Source organism: Brassica napus, chromosome A9 (assembly GCF_020379485.1).
Source record: "Brassica napus cultivar Da-Ae chromosome A9, Da-Ae, whole genome shotgun sequence".
Classification (NCBI taxonomy): domain Eukaryota; kingdom Viridiplantae; phylum Streptophyta; class Magnoliopsida; order Brassicales; family Brassicaceae; genus Brassica; species Brassica napus.
In genome coordinates this window covers 17,792,415-17,807,707 of record NC_063442.1, presented here as the reverse complement: position 1 = coordinate 17,807,707, position 15,293 = coordinate 17,792,415, and the positions used below count along the sequence as shown (strand labels likewise).

The window sequence follows — 15,293 nt, the reverse complement described above, 5'->3', positions numbered from 1 at the left end:
TACTTAAACGGAAATAGATATGGTTTGAATGTCGTAGCTATTTTCTACAAATCGATATAACAAAAATGGAAAACTAAATCGAAATAGAACCAAGATCCGGATCGTACACCTCTCTAGTGATTCAGTCTTACGAACGCTTCCAGAGATGCTGCAGCAACCATGGTTTAAGCTACGTTTCATAAATTCGCCGTCACCGACGATATTCACGGCTTCAAGGATTGAGGCGGAAGACGGTTCTCCGATAGCAATCGAGCTTGTTGACGCCGTCTCAAACACTCGAATTACCTCAGGGCCGCTTTCGTCTTCGCGTGTCGAGATAGTCGCCCTAGACGCCGACCTCACTGAAGAAAGTTGGACAACGGAGGTGTTCAACCGGAATCTACTGTGGTCACGGGAAGGGAAACGATCATTGCTGGTCGGAGATCTGATCGTGATACTTAAAGACGGGACCGGAGTGATCAGCGGGGAGATATCGTTCACGGATGATTCGAGCTGGTTGAAGGATGGTAAGTTCCGATTAGGTGCTAGAGCGACAGAAGGAGGAGTTGTGGAGGCGGTAACTAACGCCTTCGCGTGCTTAGCTCATCGACAAGGATGTGAGTTATTATTAGATTATCAGTTTGATTTCATTCGCAACCGCATTTGGTAAATCACTCTGTATGTTTTTGGTTATGCAGTTTATCCCGGATCTGGGATTTGGAGTCTACCAAAGCCGCGTTCCGACTTGTGGATCTATGATCATCATCGCAGAAGCTTTGGGGACTACGAGCCGCCCAACACTTCTCAAGAGAAGAGGATTAAGAAAGCTGTCTCGCTGTCGAACATTGTCTATCCACCCCGCGGGATTTCAGACATTGATTTGTTTTCGTATAAGAATTTGGATCCATTATCACTTACAGGCTTTACATCAGATTACTTAGATAATCTGGAATTTCCAGACGCTACAAGAAGCAGAATTGCCTCTCAGCCTCAGCTTCTAAGTGGATCATCTGCCCCTAAAGATTATGATGTTGTAATTAGGTACAGGAGAGGGGACGTAAACAACGAGGATTTCATTAGCCATCTTCTTGCTGCCCTCTCCCGTAGAAGGATTTCTGTCTATGGAGACTTTGATGAAGTGGATTCAGTGCAGGAATGTAAGGTTTTGATCATCTTATTAACCAGCACATACGTCCCTCCGAATCTCTTAAGCATTGTTGAACAACAACGAAAAGAGCCTCAAGTGGTTTATCCGATTTTTTATGGAATATCACCATCTGATTTGATCAGTAACAGCAAGTATTATGAGGGACTTTTGCTTCAAGATGAGCCTGAACGATGTCATGCTGCTTTGAGGGAAATAACTCAGATGCCTGGCTACATATTGACAGATAAGTGCGTGATCCTCAGCTTCTAATTGTAGGAATTCTTTTGTTATATAACTTTGATATTTCACTTTTAACATTCTCTTAACGATTGTCTCGTCTACAGATCTTGCAGGTCCGAGTCTGAACTTATAGCTGAGATTGTTAGAGACGCTCTGAAGGTGCTATGTTCCTATGATGATAAGAAAATGATTGGGATGGGTACGCAGATAAAGGATATTTTGTCACTGCTATGCATTGAATCCCCAGATGTTCGCAGCGTAGGTATATGGGGAACGGTTGGTATAGGAAAAACAGCCATTGCTGAAGAAATCTTTCGTAGAATCTCTGTCCAATTTGTGACTTGTGTCTTCCTGAAGGACCTTCATCAAGAAGTAGAATTAAAAGGTCCTGATGCTGTGAGAGAGAAGTTATTATCGGAAGTTTTAGAGGTAGAACCACGTGTTATTCGAATTTCCGGCAGGAAAACAAGTTTCTTGAGGAATAGGCTTCAATGTAAAAAGGTCCTGGTAGTTCTCGACGATGTGAATGATTTCAGAGATGTTGAAACCTTTTTGGGAAAGCTTAGCTATTTTGGTCCAGGAAGCAGAATAATCATAACCTCGAGGAACAGACGTGTTTTCGTGCTATGCAAAATCAATCATGTCTATAAAGTCAAGCCATTAGAAAGTTATAAGGCTCTACGACTTCTCAATCTCGGGGCACGTCCGAGTTTTTTCTCACTCAAGCCTACAAGGACATACTCACCACAGCTGGTCAAATTCTCAAATGGAAATCCCATGGTTCTTCAGTTCTTAAGCAGGTCGAGCAGAGAATGCTTATCAAAAGAAATTCGGAAATCTTCTGCCATTTACATTCCAGGTATATTCGAAAGAAGCTGCTGTGGGCTTGATGACAACGAAAAGAGTATATTTTTAGACGTTGCATGTTTCTTTAGAAGGATGGATAAAGACGATGTCGCAATGTTGCTTGATGGATGTGGTTTCTCTGCACATATTGGGTTTAAAAACCTTGTTAACAAATCACTGTTAACCATATCACACAATATGGTGGACATGCTCTGGTTCCTCCAGGCAACAGGTCGAGAAATTGTTCGCCAAGAATCAATTGACAGGCCAGGAGACCGCAGCAGGTTGTGGAATGCTGAAGATATTAGGGATGTATTCATAGATAACACTGTAAGTCATCATGACAATCTTTTGTCTTCTAATGTTCAGTCAGTTATGTTTGTTCTCGCTAAATTATTTTCACTTGGTTTTCAGGGCACAGCAGCTATTGAGGGGATTTTTCTGGACATGTCACAGCTGAAATGTGATGCCAATGCCAATGTATTCGACAAAATGTGTAACCTTAGACTGTTAAAGTTTTATTTCTCTAAAGTGGTAGAGAACCATGGAGTATCTTTACCTCAAGGCCTTGAATATTTGCCGAGCAAGCTAAGGCTTCTGCACTGGGAATGCTATCCTATAAGCTCATTGCCGCAATGTTTTGATCCAAAGAACCTCATAGAGCTTAACATGCCAAATAGTTGTGTGAAGAAACTTTGGAAAGGCAAAAAGGTGATGTTCATGATTTATGTACTACCAAGTCGATCAAATATGAGAAACCATGAAGTTGTTGCTGATGTTTGTTTCTCTCTTTTGCAGAGTCTGGAAAAGCTTAAAAAGATGAGACTTAGTTACTCCCACCAGTTAACAAAAATCCCAAGACTTTCAAGAGCGCAGAATCTCGAGCTTCTTGATCTTGAAGGTTGCAAGAGTTTGGTGAGCATCAGCCAGTCTATCTGTTATCTTAAAGAGCTTGTTATTCTGAATCTGAAGGACTGCTCGAATCTGGAGAGCATACCATCTACGGTTGATTTAGAGTCTCTTGAGGTTTTGAATCTCTCTGGCTGCTCGAAGCTAGAGAATTTCCCGGAGATCTCGCCAAATGTGAAAGAACTGTACTTGGGTGGGACTATGTTACAAGAAATACCTTCATCGCTTAAGAACTTGGTACTGCTTGAAAAACTTGATCTGGAAAACAGCGGACACCTCGTTAATCTTCCACCGAGCATCTGCAAGTTGAAACATCTTGAAACACTGAATCTGTCAGGCTGCTCAAGCCTTGAGCGATTTCCAGACTTGTCTAGAAAGATGAAATGCTTAAAGTCTCTGGATTTAAGCAGAACGGCCATTAAAGAGCTACCCTCCTCCATTTCATACCTGACTGCTCTTGAAGAACTGAGATGTGTCGCCTGCAGGAGCCTCGTAAGGTTACCTGATAATATGTGGAGCCTAAGATTCAAGGTTCAATTCCGCCAAATTGACACACAGAAGTTTTCACGACTGTGGAATAGATTAGGTTGGCTTAAGAAAGTTCATACTTAGGAGAGGCAGCGAGGCTGCTCAAGCCTCCATCATCTCAGCAAAGGAGCAATTTCGAAGCAGACAATGCGTAAGAGAGGCAAGAAGTGGCCCCAAGTACCAGGGCATCCTCGAAGCTTCTCAGAAGTATCCATAGACGGAAAAAGTGAAGTCAGTATGCAACCTCTGCAGAGTACCACACTACCACTCAAGTTTACATGGAAGATGGCACACCAAAGGTTAGTATTCCCAGTCATGCTCTGTTGGAGGGAATAGAGAATTCAAACCATTTGTTGTATGACAGATCTATCGCTGTCAAGCTCCTTCTGGATGTCTTTTACATGCTGTAGCAACTAGAATTCGGGTTGTAAGAAAGTGGGTCATTCATAGAGGTATTTGGTATATAGATGATTGCTTAAAGTTTGTCTTACCATGGAGTCCTCCCACTTTGGTCTTACAGAAATTTCCACTACACAGGTATGGCCAACTCTTCAGAACAGACCTTATCAGTTGTATTTGATCAAGGGCATAGACTGGACTGCTTTAGGCATTGGAGAACCTATGCTAACGAGTAAGCCATGGCTTGATCCCGTACAAATTAGGGAGGCAAAAATTCTGGTGGAAGTGAAAGAATTTTTCTCTGCCTATCCTTTGGTCACTCCTGAGTCTACTACAATAGTTATCTTAACGGCTGAATCTGCTTGAAATAAAAGGAAAACAATGCTCTGTTAAAAAAAAAAATTCTCATATGTTCTTTGTTATACATTACAGATACTCTTGAATTAGTGCAGAAAGAACTTGTCAACGTTAACATCAAATATCACACAAAAATCTTCTCCTTCGTTCTCTTACAATCTGCTGCTTCATCACCACCACCAACCTGGCATCGTCCTCTCTTGAGTCTGACATCATCAAGACCGTAGGAACAGCTTGGTTCGGTTTTCGTACTCAACTGAACCAGATTCGTCTTCTTCAACAACATACAAGTATCATCATCAGGAACATACACTAAACTCATCCCACATTTGACCACCTCACAAGTCTCGAGCTTCTTGTTCCTTTCATCATCCGTTGCATAGAATTCGAAAGAAGCCTTTGTGTAACAGCAGCTGCTACTCTCTCCATGGAGTTTCTTGAGGTGGAAACAACTGTTGTATCCCATGAAAACATGGTCAGAAGTAAGCTTTCTTGGTTCATGGCTAAGCGATCCACAGGGTTCGTTCCAGCCGGCCAGAGTAAAATCAAATCCTGTGAAGGAACCGTCTTGGTTATCGAATTTGCCGGAGCACTTAACCGAGAAACGCTTAGCACGGTCTTCATAGTCTTTGAATGAGACAACCACAGATAAGGCAAGTCCAACAAAGTTAGTGTCACACCAATGAGGAGGCAATGGGATTTCTAGTGAATGTCCTAGTCTTTGGTGGCAGAACCAGCTTGGTATTTCATTCGCCGGGTAACAGATTCCAACCAGAGGTTCTGGTATAAATCCCTGCGAAAGAAAAAACAATAAGCATTTTGCTTATTACAGTAACGTGGAAGGAGGAGAGGAGACGATTACCCGGTAATAACGTTTCACAGAAGCATTAGCCATCAACTGACTTTTGACCCGAGCATGACCTACAAGACACTCTTGAGCATCTTGGTTCAGCTTCTGACAGTTGGTAAAGATGAACATAGAATGTATCCTCTCTCCTACTGTCAAAGGAGTCAATGGATTTGCCAGAGTTTCAAGTGACTCACATTCATGAGCGTCCAGATATTGCAGATTCTGTGGAAGGGTTGGTAGAGACTTGAGCATTTTGCAATACTTTAGATCAAACCATTTCAGATTGTGAAGCTGGTTGAAGCTCTCAGGCAGATTCTCGATGTTGTTTCCGCTTAAGCATAAAGACTGCAACAAGGATAGGCCACTTATATCATCTGGTAGTTTGTCCAGACCGCATCGTGAGAGGTAAAGATCCGTTAACTGAGAGCAGCCCAATGGAGGTGGCAAGAAGAACATACTAACAGAAACTTGACTGTTTGTTCCACACAAAGAAAATGTCTTGATATTTCTTAGATGCATCATGTTTGGCATCTCAGTGATGGCTGTATCATCCAGAAGTAAAATCTCCAAAGATTCCATGGTTTCCTTGATTTCCGGAAAAACTTCTAGCTGTGAGCATCCTGAGAGTGTTAGCTCTTGGAGACATTTTAGCTCATAAAGATCAGGAGAAAGATGCTTTAACTTTTTGCAGTTCTTTAAATTCAGCAGAGCAAGTTTTCTCAAGCTTTCAATGGATTCAGGAAGACTCTTTATTGCTGTGCCATCTAAAAGTAGAACTTCAACATTTTCTGAGATCATTGGGAATTTCCTGAAACTGGAGCAGCCACTGAGAATAAGAGTTTCCAAGGATTGAGTTTTGAGTCCTTTTGGAAGATTCTTGAGACTTGTGCACTCCCTGAGATTTAGGTAAATAAGCTTCTCCAAACATTTCATGGATGATGGCAACTTCTTCAAACTTGTACATCCTTCTAGATTCAACCTCTCAAGATTTTGAGCATTAGCCAAACCTGAACATCGGCTTAATCTCAACGAGTGACTGAGATCCACCCATTTGAGCATTCCAGCATCCTGTAACAACAGTTCTTGTTATAACTCAGTATTCAATAGGGTGTTAAAATGAGTTAACTCGCACAACTCAGCTTAGCTCATGATGAGCTCAGATCTTTCATTGAGTTGGCTCATTTATCATGAGTTTTACTATGTAAACGCGAACAGAATATGAATTTATATAAGATGTTTTACATAACCTAGAAAAATATAGCCCATGTTCATGAAAAATCAAGCCAGCTGAATCAGCTCATGAGCTCAATCTTATTTTGACATTCCTAGCATTCAAGAGTTTAGCTTATGAGTGATAAAATATACGCATAAAAGTATACCTTGTCTCCGTTCCAAATGTCTTCTAACTCACTATATGGCAGCTTAAGGTCTACAAGGTTCTTGGGGTCAAAGTTTAGAAGGAGACTCTGTAGAGGGCATCCATACCAGTGTAGATATGTTAGCTCATCAGGAAGGAAATCAAGCCCCTTACGTAGGAGTAGTTTACAATCCACTTCACATCCACGTGAGCAACGCGAATCATAAATTTTCAGGTATTTGAGATTGCACATCCCTTTGAATGCTTTGGCGCTTAGACGCATTGTTCCTTGTTTTGATGTGTCCAGGAAAATTCCTCTTATCATGTCAGTTCCCTAGCAACCAAGAGGTAGATAAACCATAGTTAATTTAAAGCAAGATGCTAAAGTATAATACAAAATAGTGAACTGTAAAATCAATTTATAGTTAATTCAGATACGCCATTACCAAGCCTTTGGTGAGCAGGTAACAAATATAGTCACTATCCCATAGTCTAATATGCGACTGAAACTGGGTCCCATGTGGTGATAGCCACCTAGAGCCTCTTATTGCTATGGTTTCTGCTTTTAAGCTAATCTCCTTGCCCATAGTCTGTAACATGTCTGTTGGATAATTCCAAGCTTGTGGAAACTTAACATATTATTAGATGTTTAATATGTTAAGATAAACACAATAAGGAAACCTAGAAATAGGAAAAGGAAGTTTCTATTTAGGTTAGGTTTGTGTTTTCCATATCCCACATGTTAAAGGGAATTGTCTTTCATATAAATATAGGTCTAATGGAGAGGTGTTCCATATGATCTAAGTGAAACATATTGAGAGCTTTAGTTTTGAGTAGTTTCTAAAGCTAATAAGAAAAGTTGTTCTTATAACTCTTTGTGTTTCTAAGAGATCTGAATTGGTATCAGAGCCTCAGGTTGGAGACTCGATCTAAGCTTAAGTTGTAGCTTAAGATCCTGGTGCTTGTGAACAAGAGATCGCGACGGCAAGATGGCTGACGTGACTAGGGCTCCACGCACGAAGGACTTTGGATCTACATCCATCCAATGTCCGATGTTGTCATCGACAAACTACACAGTTTGGTCGATGAGGATGAAGGTTCTACTACGTGTTCATGAAGTGTGGGACACAATCGAACCCGGTTCAGATGATCAAAAGAAGAACGATGTTGCGATAGCTCTTTTGTTTCAATCTGTTCCCGAAACATTGATTCTCCAGGTGGGAGAACAAACCGCATCAAAAGAGATCTGGAACGCCATCAAGTCGCGACACCTAGGAGCTGATCGTGTAAGGGAGGCGAGACTTCAGACGTTGATGGCGGAGTTTGACAGGTTGAAGATGGATGATTCAGATACGGTCGATGACTTCGCGGGGAAGATATCGGGCCTATCATCCAAAGCAACCTCTTTGGGAGAAAACATAGAAGAATCCAAGATGGTCAAGAAGTTCTTGAAGGGTCTTCCAAGACACAAGTATATCCAGATCGTAGCATCACTTGAGCAAGTCCTAGATCTCAACTCGACGGGGTTTGAAGACATAGTTGGAAGGCTTAAGGCGTACGAGGAGCGTGTAGGAGAAGAAACTCAGAAAGAAGACCAAGGGAAGCTGATGTTTTCGAACAATGAAGAGCATAGTCAGAGGGGCTATGAGAATTCCCGTGGTAGAGGAAGAGGACGGAACGGTAGAGGCAGAGGTCGAGGTAGGTCACACAACCAAAACCGTGCGTCACACACCGAAGATAACAACTCGAAGAAGAATCGTTCAAAGCTGATATGTTGGAGATGTGACAAGCCTGGTCACTACGCAACTGTCTGTCCCGAAAAGACAGAGAAGAATCAAGAAACTAACCTAAACGAGACAGAAGAGGCTGATGCACTCTATGTACACGAGGTGGTGTTTTTGAACGAAGATAAGGTGATTCCGAAGAATCTTGATATCGACAAAGGCAGTGCAAGTGTCTGGTATTTGGATAATGGAGCGAGCAATCACATGACAGGGAACAAGGAGTTCTTTTTGAGTTTGAATCTCAACACCAAAGGGAAGGTGAAGTTTGGTGATGGATCGTGTGTTGACATTATAGGAAAGGGTGTGGTTACTTTTGTGTGCAAGACTGGAGAGAAGAAGGCACTCAAAGACATATACTACATACCCGATCTGAAGCACAATATATTGAGTCTTGGGCAAGCAACAGAGAACGGATGTGAGGTTAACATGAAAGATGTCTACTTAACGCTCACAGATTCGCATGGAAGGTTGCTAGTTCGTGTGACAAGATCTCCAAACCGTCTCTACAAGACCCCTATGGAGATAAGCTACCCGGAATGTTTACATGTCAGGGACGATGATGCTACATGGAGGTGGCATGCTCGACAAGGACATATATGCTATGGAGTGATGAACAACATGGTAAGGAAGGAGATGGTTGTAGGAATGCAGAGTGTAACACACGAAGAAGGCGTGTGTGACATATGTCTCGCAGGGAAGCAAACAAGACACTCATTCCCGAGTGTAACACACGAAGAAGGCGTGTGTGACACATGTTTCGCAGGGAAGCAGATCAGACATTCATTCCCGACTAAGGCCATGGTTTGTACATCAAAGCCAGGGAGATTATTGCTTGGAGATATGTGTGAACGAATCGCACCACCAACGCCAGCAGATAATCGTGAGGCATTCTATCGGTTCAAAAGATTTCACACCGATAGAGGAGGAGAGCGTGCCTCAGCTATGTTCAATCTAGGTTGCACCGATAGAGGAGGAGAGGTTGCCTCAGATGTGTTCAATCTAGGATGCACCGATAGAGGAGGAGAGATTGCCTCAGATGAGTTCAACCTATCTTGTGAAGAAGATTGGGTTGAATCTATGGAAAACGAGTTGGAGTCTATCACAAGAAACAAGATATGGGAGCTTGTAGATAGACCGACTGGTTCTAAGAAGAAAAGAGAAGAGGATCGAGTTTGTGTGTCACACAAGACGTTGCATGTGTTACGCCAGGCACCCAGAGCATGGAGTGTGAAACTTGATCAGGTTCTCAAGGAGATGAGATTTGAGAAGTGCACGAAGGAACCATCAGTGTACTGCAAGACTGAAGGAGGAGACGTCTTGATCATTGCCATCTACGTTGATGATCTATTTGTGACAGGAACTTCACTTAAGGTGATTAGGCAATTCAAGGAGGAGATGTCTAAGAAGTTCGAGATGTCAGATTTAGGTAAGCTAACGTACTACCTTGGCATAGAGGTGATTCAAGGAGCAGACGGAATCAGAATAAAGCAAGAGAGGTATGCTCAAGGAATCATGTGTGACACAAAGATGGAAGTGTGTAACACGACTCACGTAGGAGTGTGCAACACGACTCAAGGAATCATGTGTGACACAAAGGTGGAAGTGTGTAACACGACTCACGGAGGAGTGTGTGACACAAAGGTGGAAGCGTGTGACACAATGCACATACCAATGGAGTCAAGGTTCTCAAAGGCTGAAGATGAACCAGAGATAAATCAGTTGGGTGTTGAGCAGAAGGCCGACATCCTTCCCAGAGCTCACGTACGCAAGATGGCGGATGTGACCAGAGTTATCATCACAGTGAGCTTCAGCCACAAGACTCATCGCAACTTAAGTGAAGAGGTCAAGAGAAGGTTCTACAAGAACTGGGCCGATTCTAAGAAGGAGCGGTACGGAAGCAAGGAGAGCATCCGGTCTAACCTTGAGAAAGATGTGAATTCAATGGGTGGATTCGCACACCATGGTGTGGTGGAGGATGATTACTTGATGATTGAGTTCAAGCAAATGAGGAGCTTAATCGGAGTTCAAGAAATTGATCTCCCTAATTCAAGTTGGAATTAAGGGGGTGAATGTTGGATAATTCCAAGCTTGTGGAAACTTAACATATTATTAGATGTTTAATATGTTAAGATAAACACAATAAGGAAACCTAGAAATAGGAAAAGGAAGTTTCTATTTAGGTTAGGTTTGTGTTTTCCATATCCCACATGTTAAAGGGAATTGTCTTTCATATAAATATAGGTCTAATGGAGAGGTGTTCCATATGATCTAAGTGAAACATATTGAGAGCTTTAGTTTTGAGTAGTTTCTAAAGCTAATAAGAAAAGTTGTTCTTATAACTCTTTGTGTTTCTAAGAGATCTGAATGTCATGCATCTCGATGCGATCATCAGAAAGAGTAATCAAACATTTGTCAACTAGATCCTCTATCACATTAGAAACATCCAAACTATGACTGTTGAGAAGACTTTTCACGTAATCAACTTTCTCTGATCTGAAGAAACATGCAATATCCAGAAAAACATTCTTCTGCTCAATGCTAAGCTCCTCATAGCTTGTTTCCAGAACTTCGTAGATATCTCCATGTGACTTGCTTGTCAGCCTATCCAATTTATCTTCCCAGTACTGATTATCCCTCTCACAAAGATCAGACCCTAACACCTTAAGCGCCAAAGGGTGACCCTTAGCATAATCCAGAACCATATTTGTCAAACCTTGAAACTCTTTTAAAGGGCAAACGTCGTTAAATGCATTCAAGCAAAAGAGCTTCAAGGCTTCTCTATCATTCAACTTAGGGAGCACATATTTTCGACCCTTGACCGCCTCGACTAGCTTACTATCTCTAGTAGTTATGATGATTCTACTTCCTCCCTGATACCATTTGGAGTGCCCCATAAGATACCTTATCTGCTTCTCATCGTTCACATCATCAAGCACAATAAGCAGCCTCTTGCTCTTAGGGCGACGCTCAAATCTTTCATGTGCATTTCCAGGAGCTCCGATCTCTAGATCTCTATCATTTAGTAATGTAGAGAAGAGTTTCTGCAGCAAAGACTCTAACCCGCTTCTACTCGAGTTTTCACGGATGTTTGTAAGAAAGCAGCTACCGTCGAACTGGCCTCGCATTCGTCCATACAAGCAATCAGCAAGAGTGGTTTTACCAATTCCGCCCATTCCAATAACGCCAATGACATGAACAGAGTCCAAGTCATCGCAACATAAAAGCTTTTCTAGAGTCCCTAGACGCGAGTCTACTCCCACCAGACCTTCGTTGCCAATGGGGGCCAAATCATTCAGTTTCTTGAATGTGTCAACAGCAATCTCGTCCACAAGTTTGGCTTCAGACGTACTATCAAACAAGAAAATGAACAAAGTGAAACCACAAGGCAGTAACCGAAGTATATAAAAAATAGAGATCAATGTCAGGCCGGTATAGGATTTTGAGGGTAGTAAATATTCCCTCAACATTTCAGCTGTTAAGGTAGAATAAAATTTTAGTTTCAAAATAAATGTTGTTTTAGAATTTTTAATATAAAATATATTAACTTTATATACTATATGATTCTTTAGTCTTTTGTTGTAAAAAAAAAAATTATATGATTCATTATATTCTCTAATTTATTTTTCAATTGGTTGGAATATGTTAAGTATATATGTAATGATGTTTTTATTTATAAAATATATGAAATTAAATGTTTTATTAATCTACGTGCACAAAACAATTAAAATGGAACCAGTGGAGTAGTTATTTACTAGTGACTTTGATAATATAAAATAAAATCTTACAGATCTATGTCTTTCCTTTTCAAAAAAATTGAAGATCAAAACCAATGTTTCACTAGGCACAGCCCAGTTCCGACCCTAATCAGTGCAGATCCTTTATAGAGAGCATACCTGAACTCATTGACTACATAGCCGGAGATGTTGAATGCTGTGGTCAGTGCAGCTTCCCACGTTGAAGTCTCTTCCTCCTTAACTTCAGTAAAACTCTTCTTTGGAACATTCTTTAATTCTGACTTGTCCACTTTGTAGAAGATTGGTATCACCAGCTGCTGGTTTCTGTCCCTGCACTCTAGGATCTTAACAAGCTCTCGGAGGCACCACGCGGAGTTCGAGTAGTTCTTGGAGAAGACTATGATGGCAATCTTTGAATGCTCAATTCTGTCGAAAAGAGCAGTGAGGTCGTCTCCTCGGCGGAGTTTGTCGTCGATGAAGGAGTCTATTCCTCTAAGGCGGAGGGCTTTTTGGAGATGGCCGGTGAAGTTGTTGCGTGTGTCAAAGCCTCTGAAGCTGAGAAACACGTCGAGCTCTGCAGAGGAAGAAGGAAGAGACTCCATTGGAGAGACGATTCGATGCAATTTGTCTTGTCTGGTTTCTCCATCTCCATCTGTAACATGAAGTCAACGAAGAACAAAAAGGAGTTTTGGTTTGTGTGATTAATTAATGGTTGATGAGAAGAAAAATGAATCTTCAAATGTTGTGGTAAAAATATGATCTCGAGCTGCTTCGTGAGTTAGAAAAAAGTCTCTGACCCCACAGTAAACCCAATTATTGAATGTTGTATGTGGGATCTCAACGAACTCCTAATAAATAAGAAAAATAATATGATTTTTTTTTTGGTATAACAAAAAGATTATTTTATTATTCAAACTATTAATGAGCTATCAAATTCAACAGGCTTGTGAGTAAGCTCGTCTTTGGAATGAGATTAACTCTGACCGTCAAGGGACTGTTTGTAGATGCCGAAAAACCGGATCAAAAGAAACGATATAATATAAACGACGTTAAGGAAAATATACAGACGATTCAAAACCGTAACGGAAATGAGACCATGGAGTCGAGACGAATCTCTTTCCTTAACTCTTAATATTCGCTCCGTTAGTGCGACGGATCTGTACGAATAGGAGTCCCAGGATAAAACCATGATAGGTTATCACGCAGCACTCGTGAAGAACCTCTAACAAACTAATATTTCTACGAAACACTCTCTAGACTTACGCTATAGGATTTGCTGGTTTTTGTTGTGGAAAAACGTAAAGAGAAATGAAGGAGGAGACGAGTTTATAAAGAAGAGAAGACGAGCCACTTTCCGTAACTGATGCCGCACGAAACTTCCTCCGCAAGATCTTTTCTCGTTTATACTTATCGTCAAGAAGAGAGACAGCGTGTTGTTTTTAAACGAACTACGTGTTGTTTAAAATAAAATGCATGTCGTTTTTTCGGGAATTAAATGGCAAAGCGTTGAGCTTAACTTGGTCCAAAAAAAATAGTTCTTATCGGGCCAAAGGCCCTCCACCCAAGCCCACGCCGAACCGGCCGGGCGGCGGCGGCGGCGGCGCGCGCGTGGGGAGCTCTCTCTTCCTCTGAGCCGTTTAACACATGGTATGTGTGAGTGCATATATATACAACTCGACTCTTCTCTTCCTCCCCGATGTGGGACTTTGTAAGTTTCATTTCATTAACCACACATAAGTGGGCTATTAGGCACACAAGCCCAATCATTTGTTATTCACATATTTTAATTAAACCCAATTGGTTTAATTGATCCAACACTGTTATGGAGCATGGTTTGAATGGAAGAAAAAAGAGATGGGAACCGCCACTACCAGGATATGTTAAGTGTAACATTCACTCGAACTGGAGAAACGCGAGGATACACAGTGGAATAGCATTTATTATCAGGGATCCTCAAGGCAATGTCCTGCACCATGCTAGAGATGCCATCACCTTTTCTTCGAATAGGTTTACGGCTGAACTTCGTTGTCTGGCTTGGGCGCTTCGTAGCAGGAAGGATTTGGGATACACGGATGTGGTGATTGGATCAGATTTTACAGAAATTATTGAAGCAGTTAGGAGATCAAATGAATGGCCTCGTTTCCGTATTTTTCTTCAAGAGATAGAGGTTCTATGTTCTCTGTTTTGTTCGGTGGCTTTTGAAACAGAGTCTTTTGACTCTAATCAGATAGCAAGAGAGATTGCTCGGAGTGTTCTTCGTGACGGTCGTTTCAACTCATATTTGGCGCTAGGAGGACCTGCTTGGCTGCATCAGAGAATCTTAAGAGAAGCCACTTCAAATTGCTCGTAGATCTTTTTAAGGTTGAGCGTTTTTTGTTGTTCCTCTTGTATGGCACCTGCCTTTCCTATTTTCGTTTGTACTTTTCATATCATTCTCAATGAATTATTAACTGATAAAAGATTTTTATACACTTGTTCTCTAATATATAATAAATAATTATTTAAATAAATAAAATAAATATTTTTTTATATTTTTGAATTATACTTTTTAAATTTCAACTTTTTATAATTTTTTTTTATTTTCTTTATTTTTTTCCAATTTTTTTTTTAAAATCAAAAATTATTTTTGAAACTATTTTTTAATTTTTAATATATTTATTTATATATTTATTAGAATCCTAAATTTCATTCCAAAAACTCTATCCCGCCCTTCAACTCTAAACCCTAAGTTTTAGTTATCCCTATGATTATAAATGTCTTTTACCCTTCATTAAAATTGATGAGTGTAAACATGAAAAGTGGTACTATGAATGTGATATTTTTGGTAATTTCACCAAAACAAATATCTTTATAGAAATATCAAGCAATTCTAGTTAAAAAATCAGCAAACTTATTTTGTGTCTCCAAAAAATTATATATAAATATTCTATTGTAGGAAAAAAATACAATGTATTGTATATATATATATATATATATATATATATATATACATAATTATCAATTTATAACTTTAATAGGATTATTATATATTTACCAAAAAATTTCAAAAAAATTATCTTATTTTTATCGACTTGTGTTGTATTTTAAATTGATCGAAACTAATTGAATTAATTAATTTATTTTTAATTAATTTATCGATATTAATTTATATAATTTCTACTAT

General features: G+C 40.3%; 3 protein-coding genes across 5 annotated transcripts; 2 read left to right on the top strand and 1 right to left on the bottom strand.

Moving 5' to 3' along the window:
• On the top strand, positions 1-4,550 carry LOC125578335 (probable WRKY transcription factor 19). 3 transcript variants are annotated; one of them, XR_007316407.1, is made up of 7 exons: positions 2-596; positions 678-1,374; positions 1,471-2,542; positions 2,627-2,923; positions 3,011-3,948; positions 4,014-4,101; positions 4,187-4,550. XR_007316407.1 is itself a non-coding variant. In XM_048740810.1 (5 exons), exons 1-5 carry the CDS (start codon positions 146-148, stop codon positions 3,731-3,733), a joined length of 3,240 nt encoding a protein of 1,079 aa, XP_048596767.1. In that variant the 5' UTR covers positions 1-145; the 3' UTR covers positions 3,734-4,104. The 3 variants fall into 3 exon arrangements, 1 of the variants encoding a protein (XP_048596767.1); XR_007316408.1 differs by lacking the exon at positions 4,014-4,101 and having other exon boundaries at positions 1-596; XM_048740810.1 differs by lacking the exon at positions 4,187-4,550 and having other exon boundaries at positions 1-596; positions 3,011-4,104.
• Positions 4,421-12,760, bottom strand: LOC125578334 (disease resistance-like protein DSC1). The gene is made up of 6 exons (XM_048740809.1): positions 12,290-12,760; positions 10,763-11,744; positions 7,059-7,211; positions 6,635-6,946; positions 5,268-6,323; positions 4,421-5,198 (listed from the first exon to the last, which is right to left on the bottom strand). The coding sequence occupies exons 1-6, from the start codon at positions 12,730-12,732 to the stop codon at positions 4,530-4,532; spliced, it is 3,615 nt and encodes a 1,204-aa protein (XP_048596766.1). The 5' UTR covers positions 12,733-12,760; the 3' UTR covers positions 4,421-4,529.
• Positions 12,761-13,952: 1,192 nt separating this feature from the next.
• Positions 13,953-14,480, top strand: LOC106363089. Its single transcript, XM_013802892.2, has one exon. It carries the CDS (start codon positions 13,953-13,955, stop codon positions 14,478-14,480), a length of 528 nt encoding a protein of 175 aa, XP_013658346.2.
• The last annotated feature ends 813 nt before the right edge of the window (positions 14,481-15,293 follow it).

Excerpts from the sequence above, each read along its gene's own strand:
- LOC125578334 (XM_048740809.1), bottom strand. The coding sequence starts at position 12,732 with ATGGAGTCTCTTCCTTCTTCCTCTGCAGAGCTCGACGTGTTTCTCAGC. Across the intron at positions 6,947-7,058 it reads ACCTGCTCACCAAAGGCTTG|GGAACTGACATGATAAGAGG; the intron begins GTAATGGCGTAT and ends CTTGGTTGCTAG. Across the intron at positions 6,324-6,634 it reads ACATTTGGAACGGAGACAAG|GATGCTGGAATGCTCAAATG; the intron begins GTATACTTTTAT and ends CTGTTGTTACAG.
- LOC125578335 (XM_048740810.1), top strand. The coding sequence starts at position 146 with ATGCTGCAGCAACCATGGTTTAAGCTACGTTTCATAAATTCGCCGTCA. Across the intron at positions 597-677 it reads CTTAGCTCATCGACAAGGAT|TTTATCCCGGATCTGGGATT; the intron begins GTGAGTTATTAT and ends TTGGTTATGCAG. Across the intron at positions 2,924-3,010 it reads AACTTTGGAAAGGCAAAAAG|AGTCTGGAAAAGCTTAAAAA; the intron begins GTGATGTTCATG and ends TCTCTTTTGCAG.
- LOC106363089 (XM_013802892.2), top strand. The coding sequence starts at position 13,953 with ATGGAGCATGGTTTGAATGGAAGAAAAAAGAGATGGGAACCGCCACTA.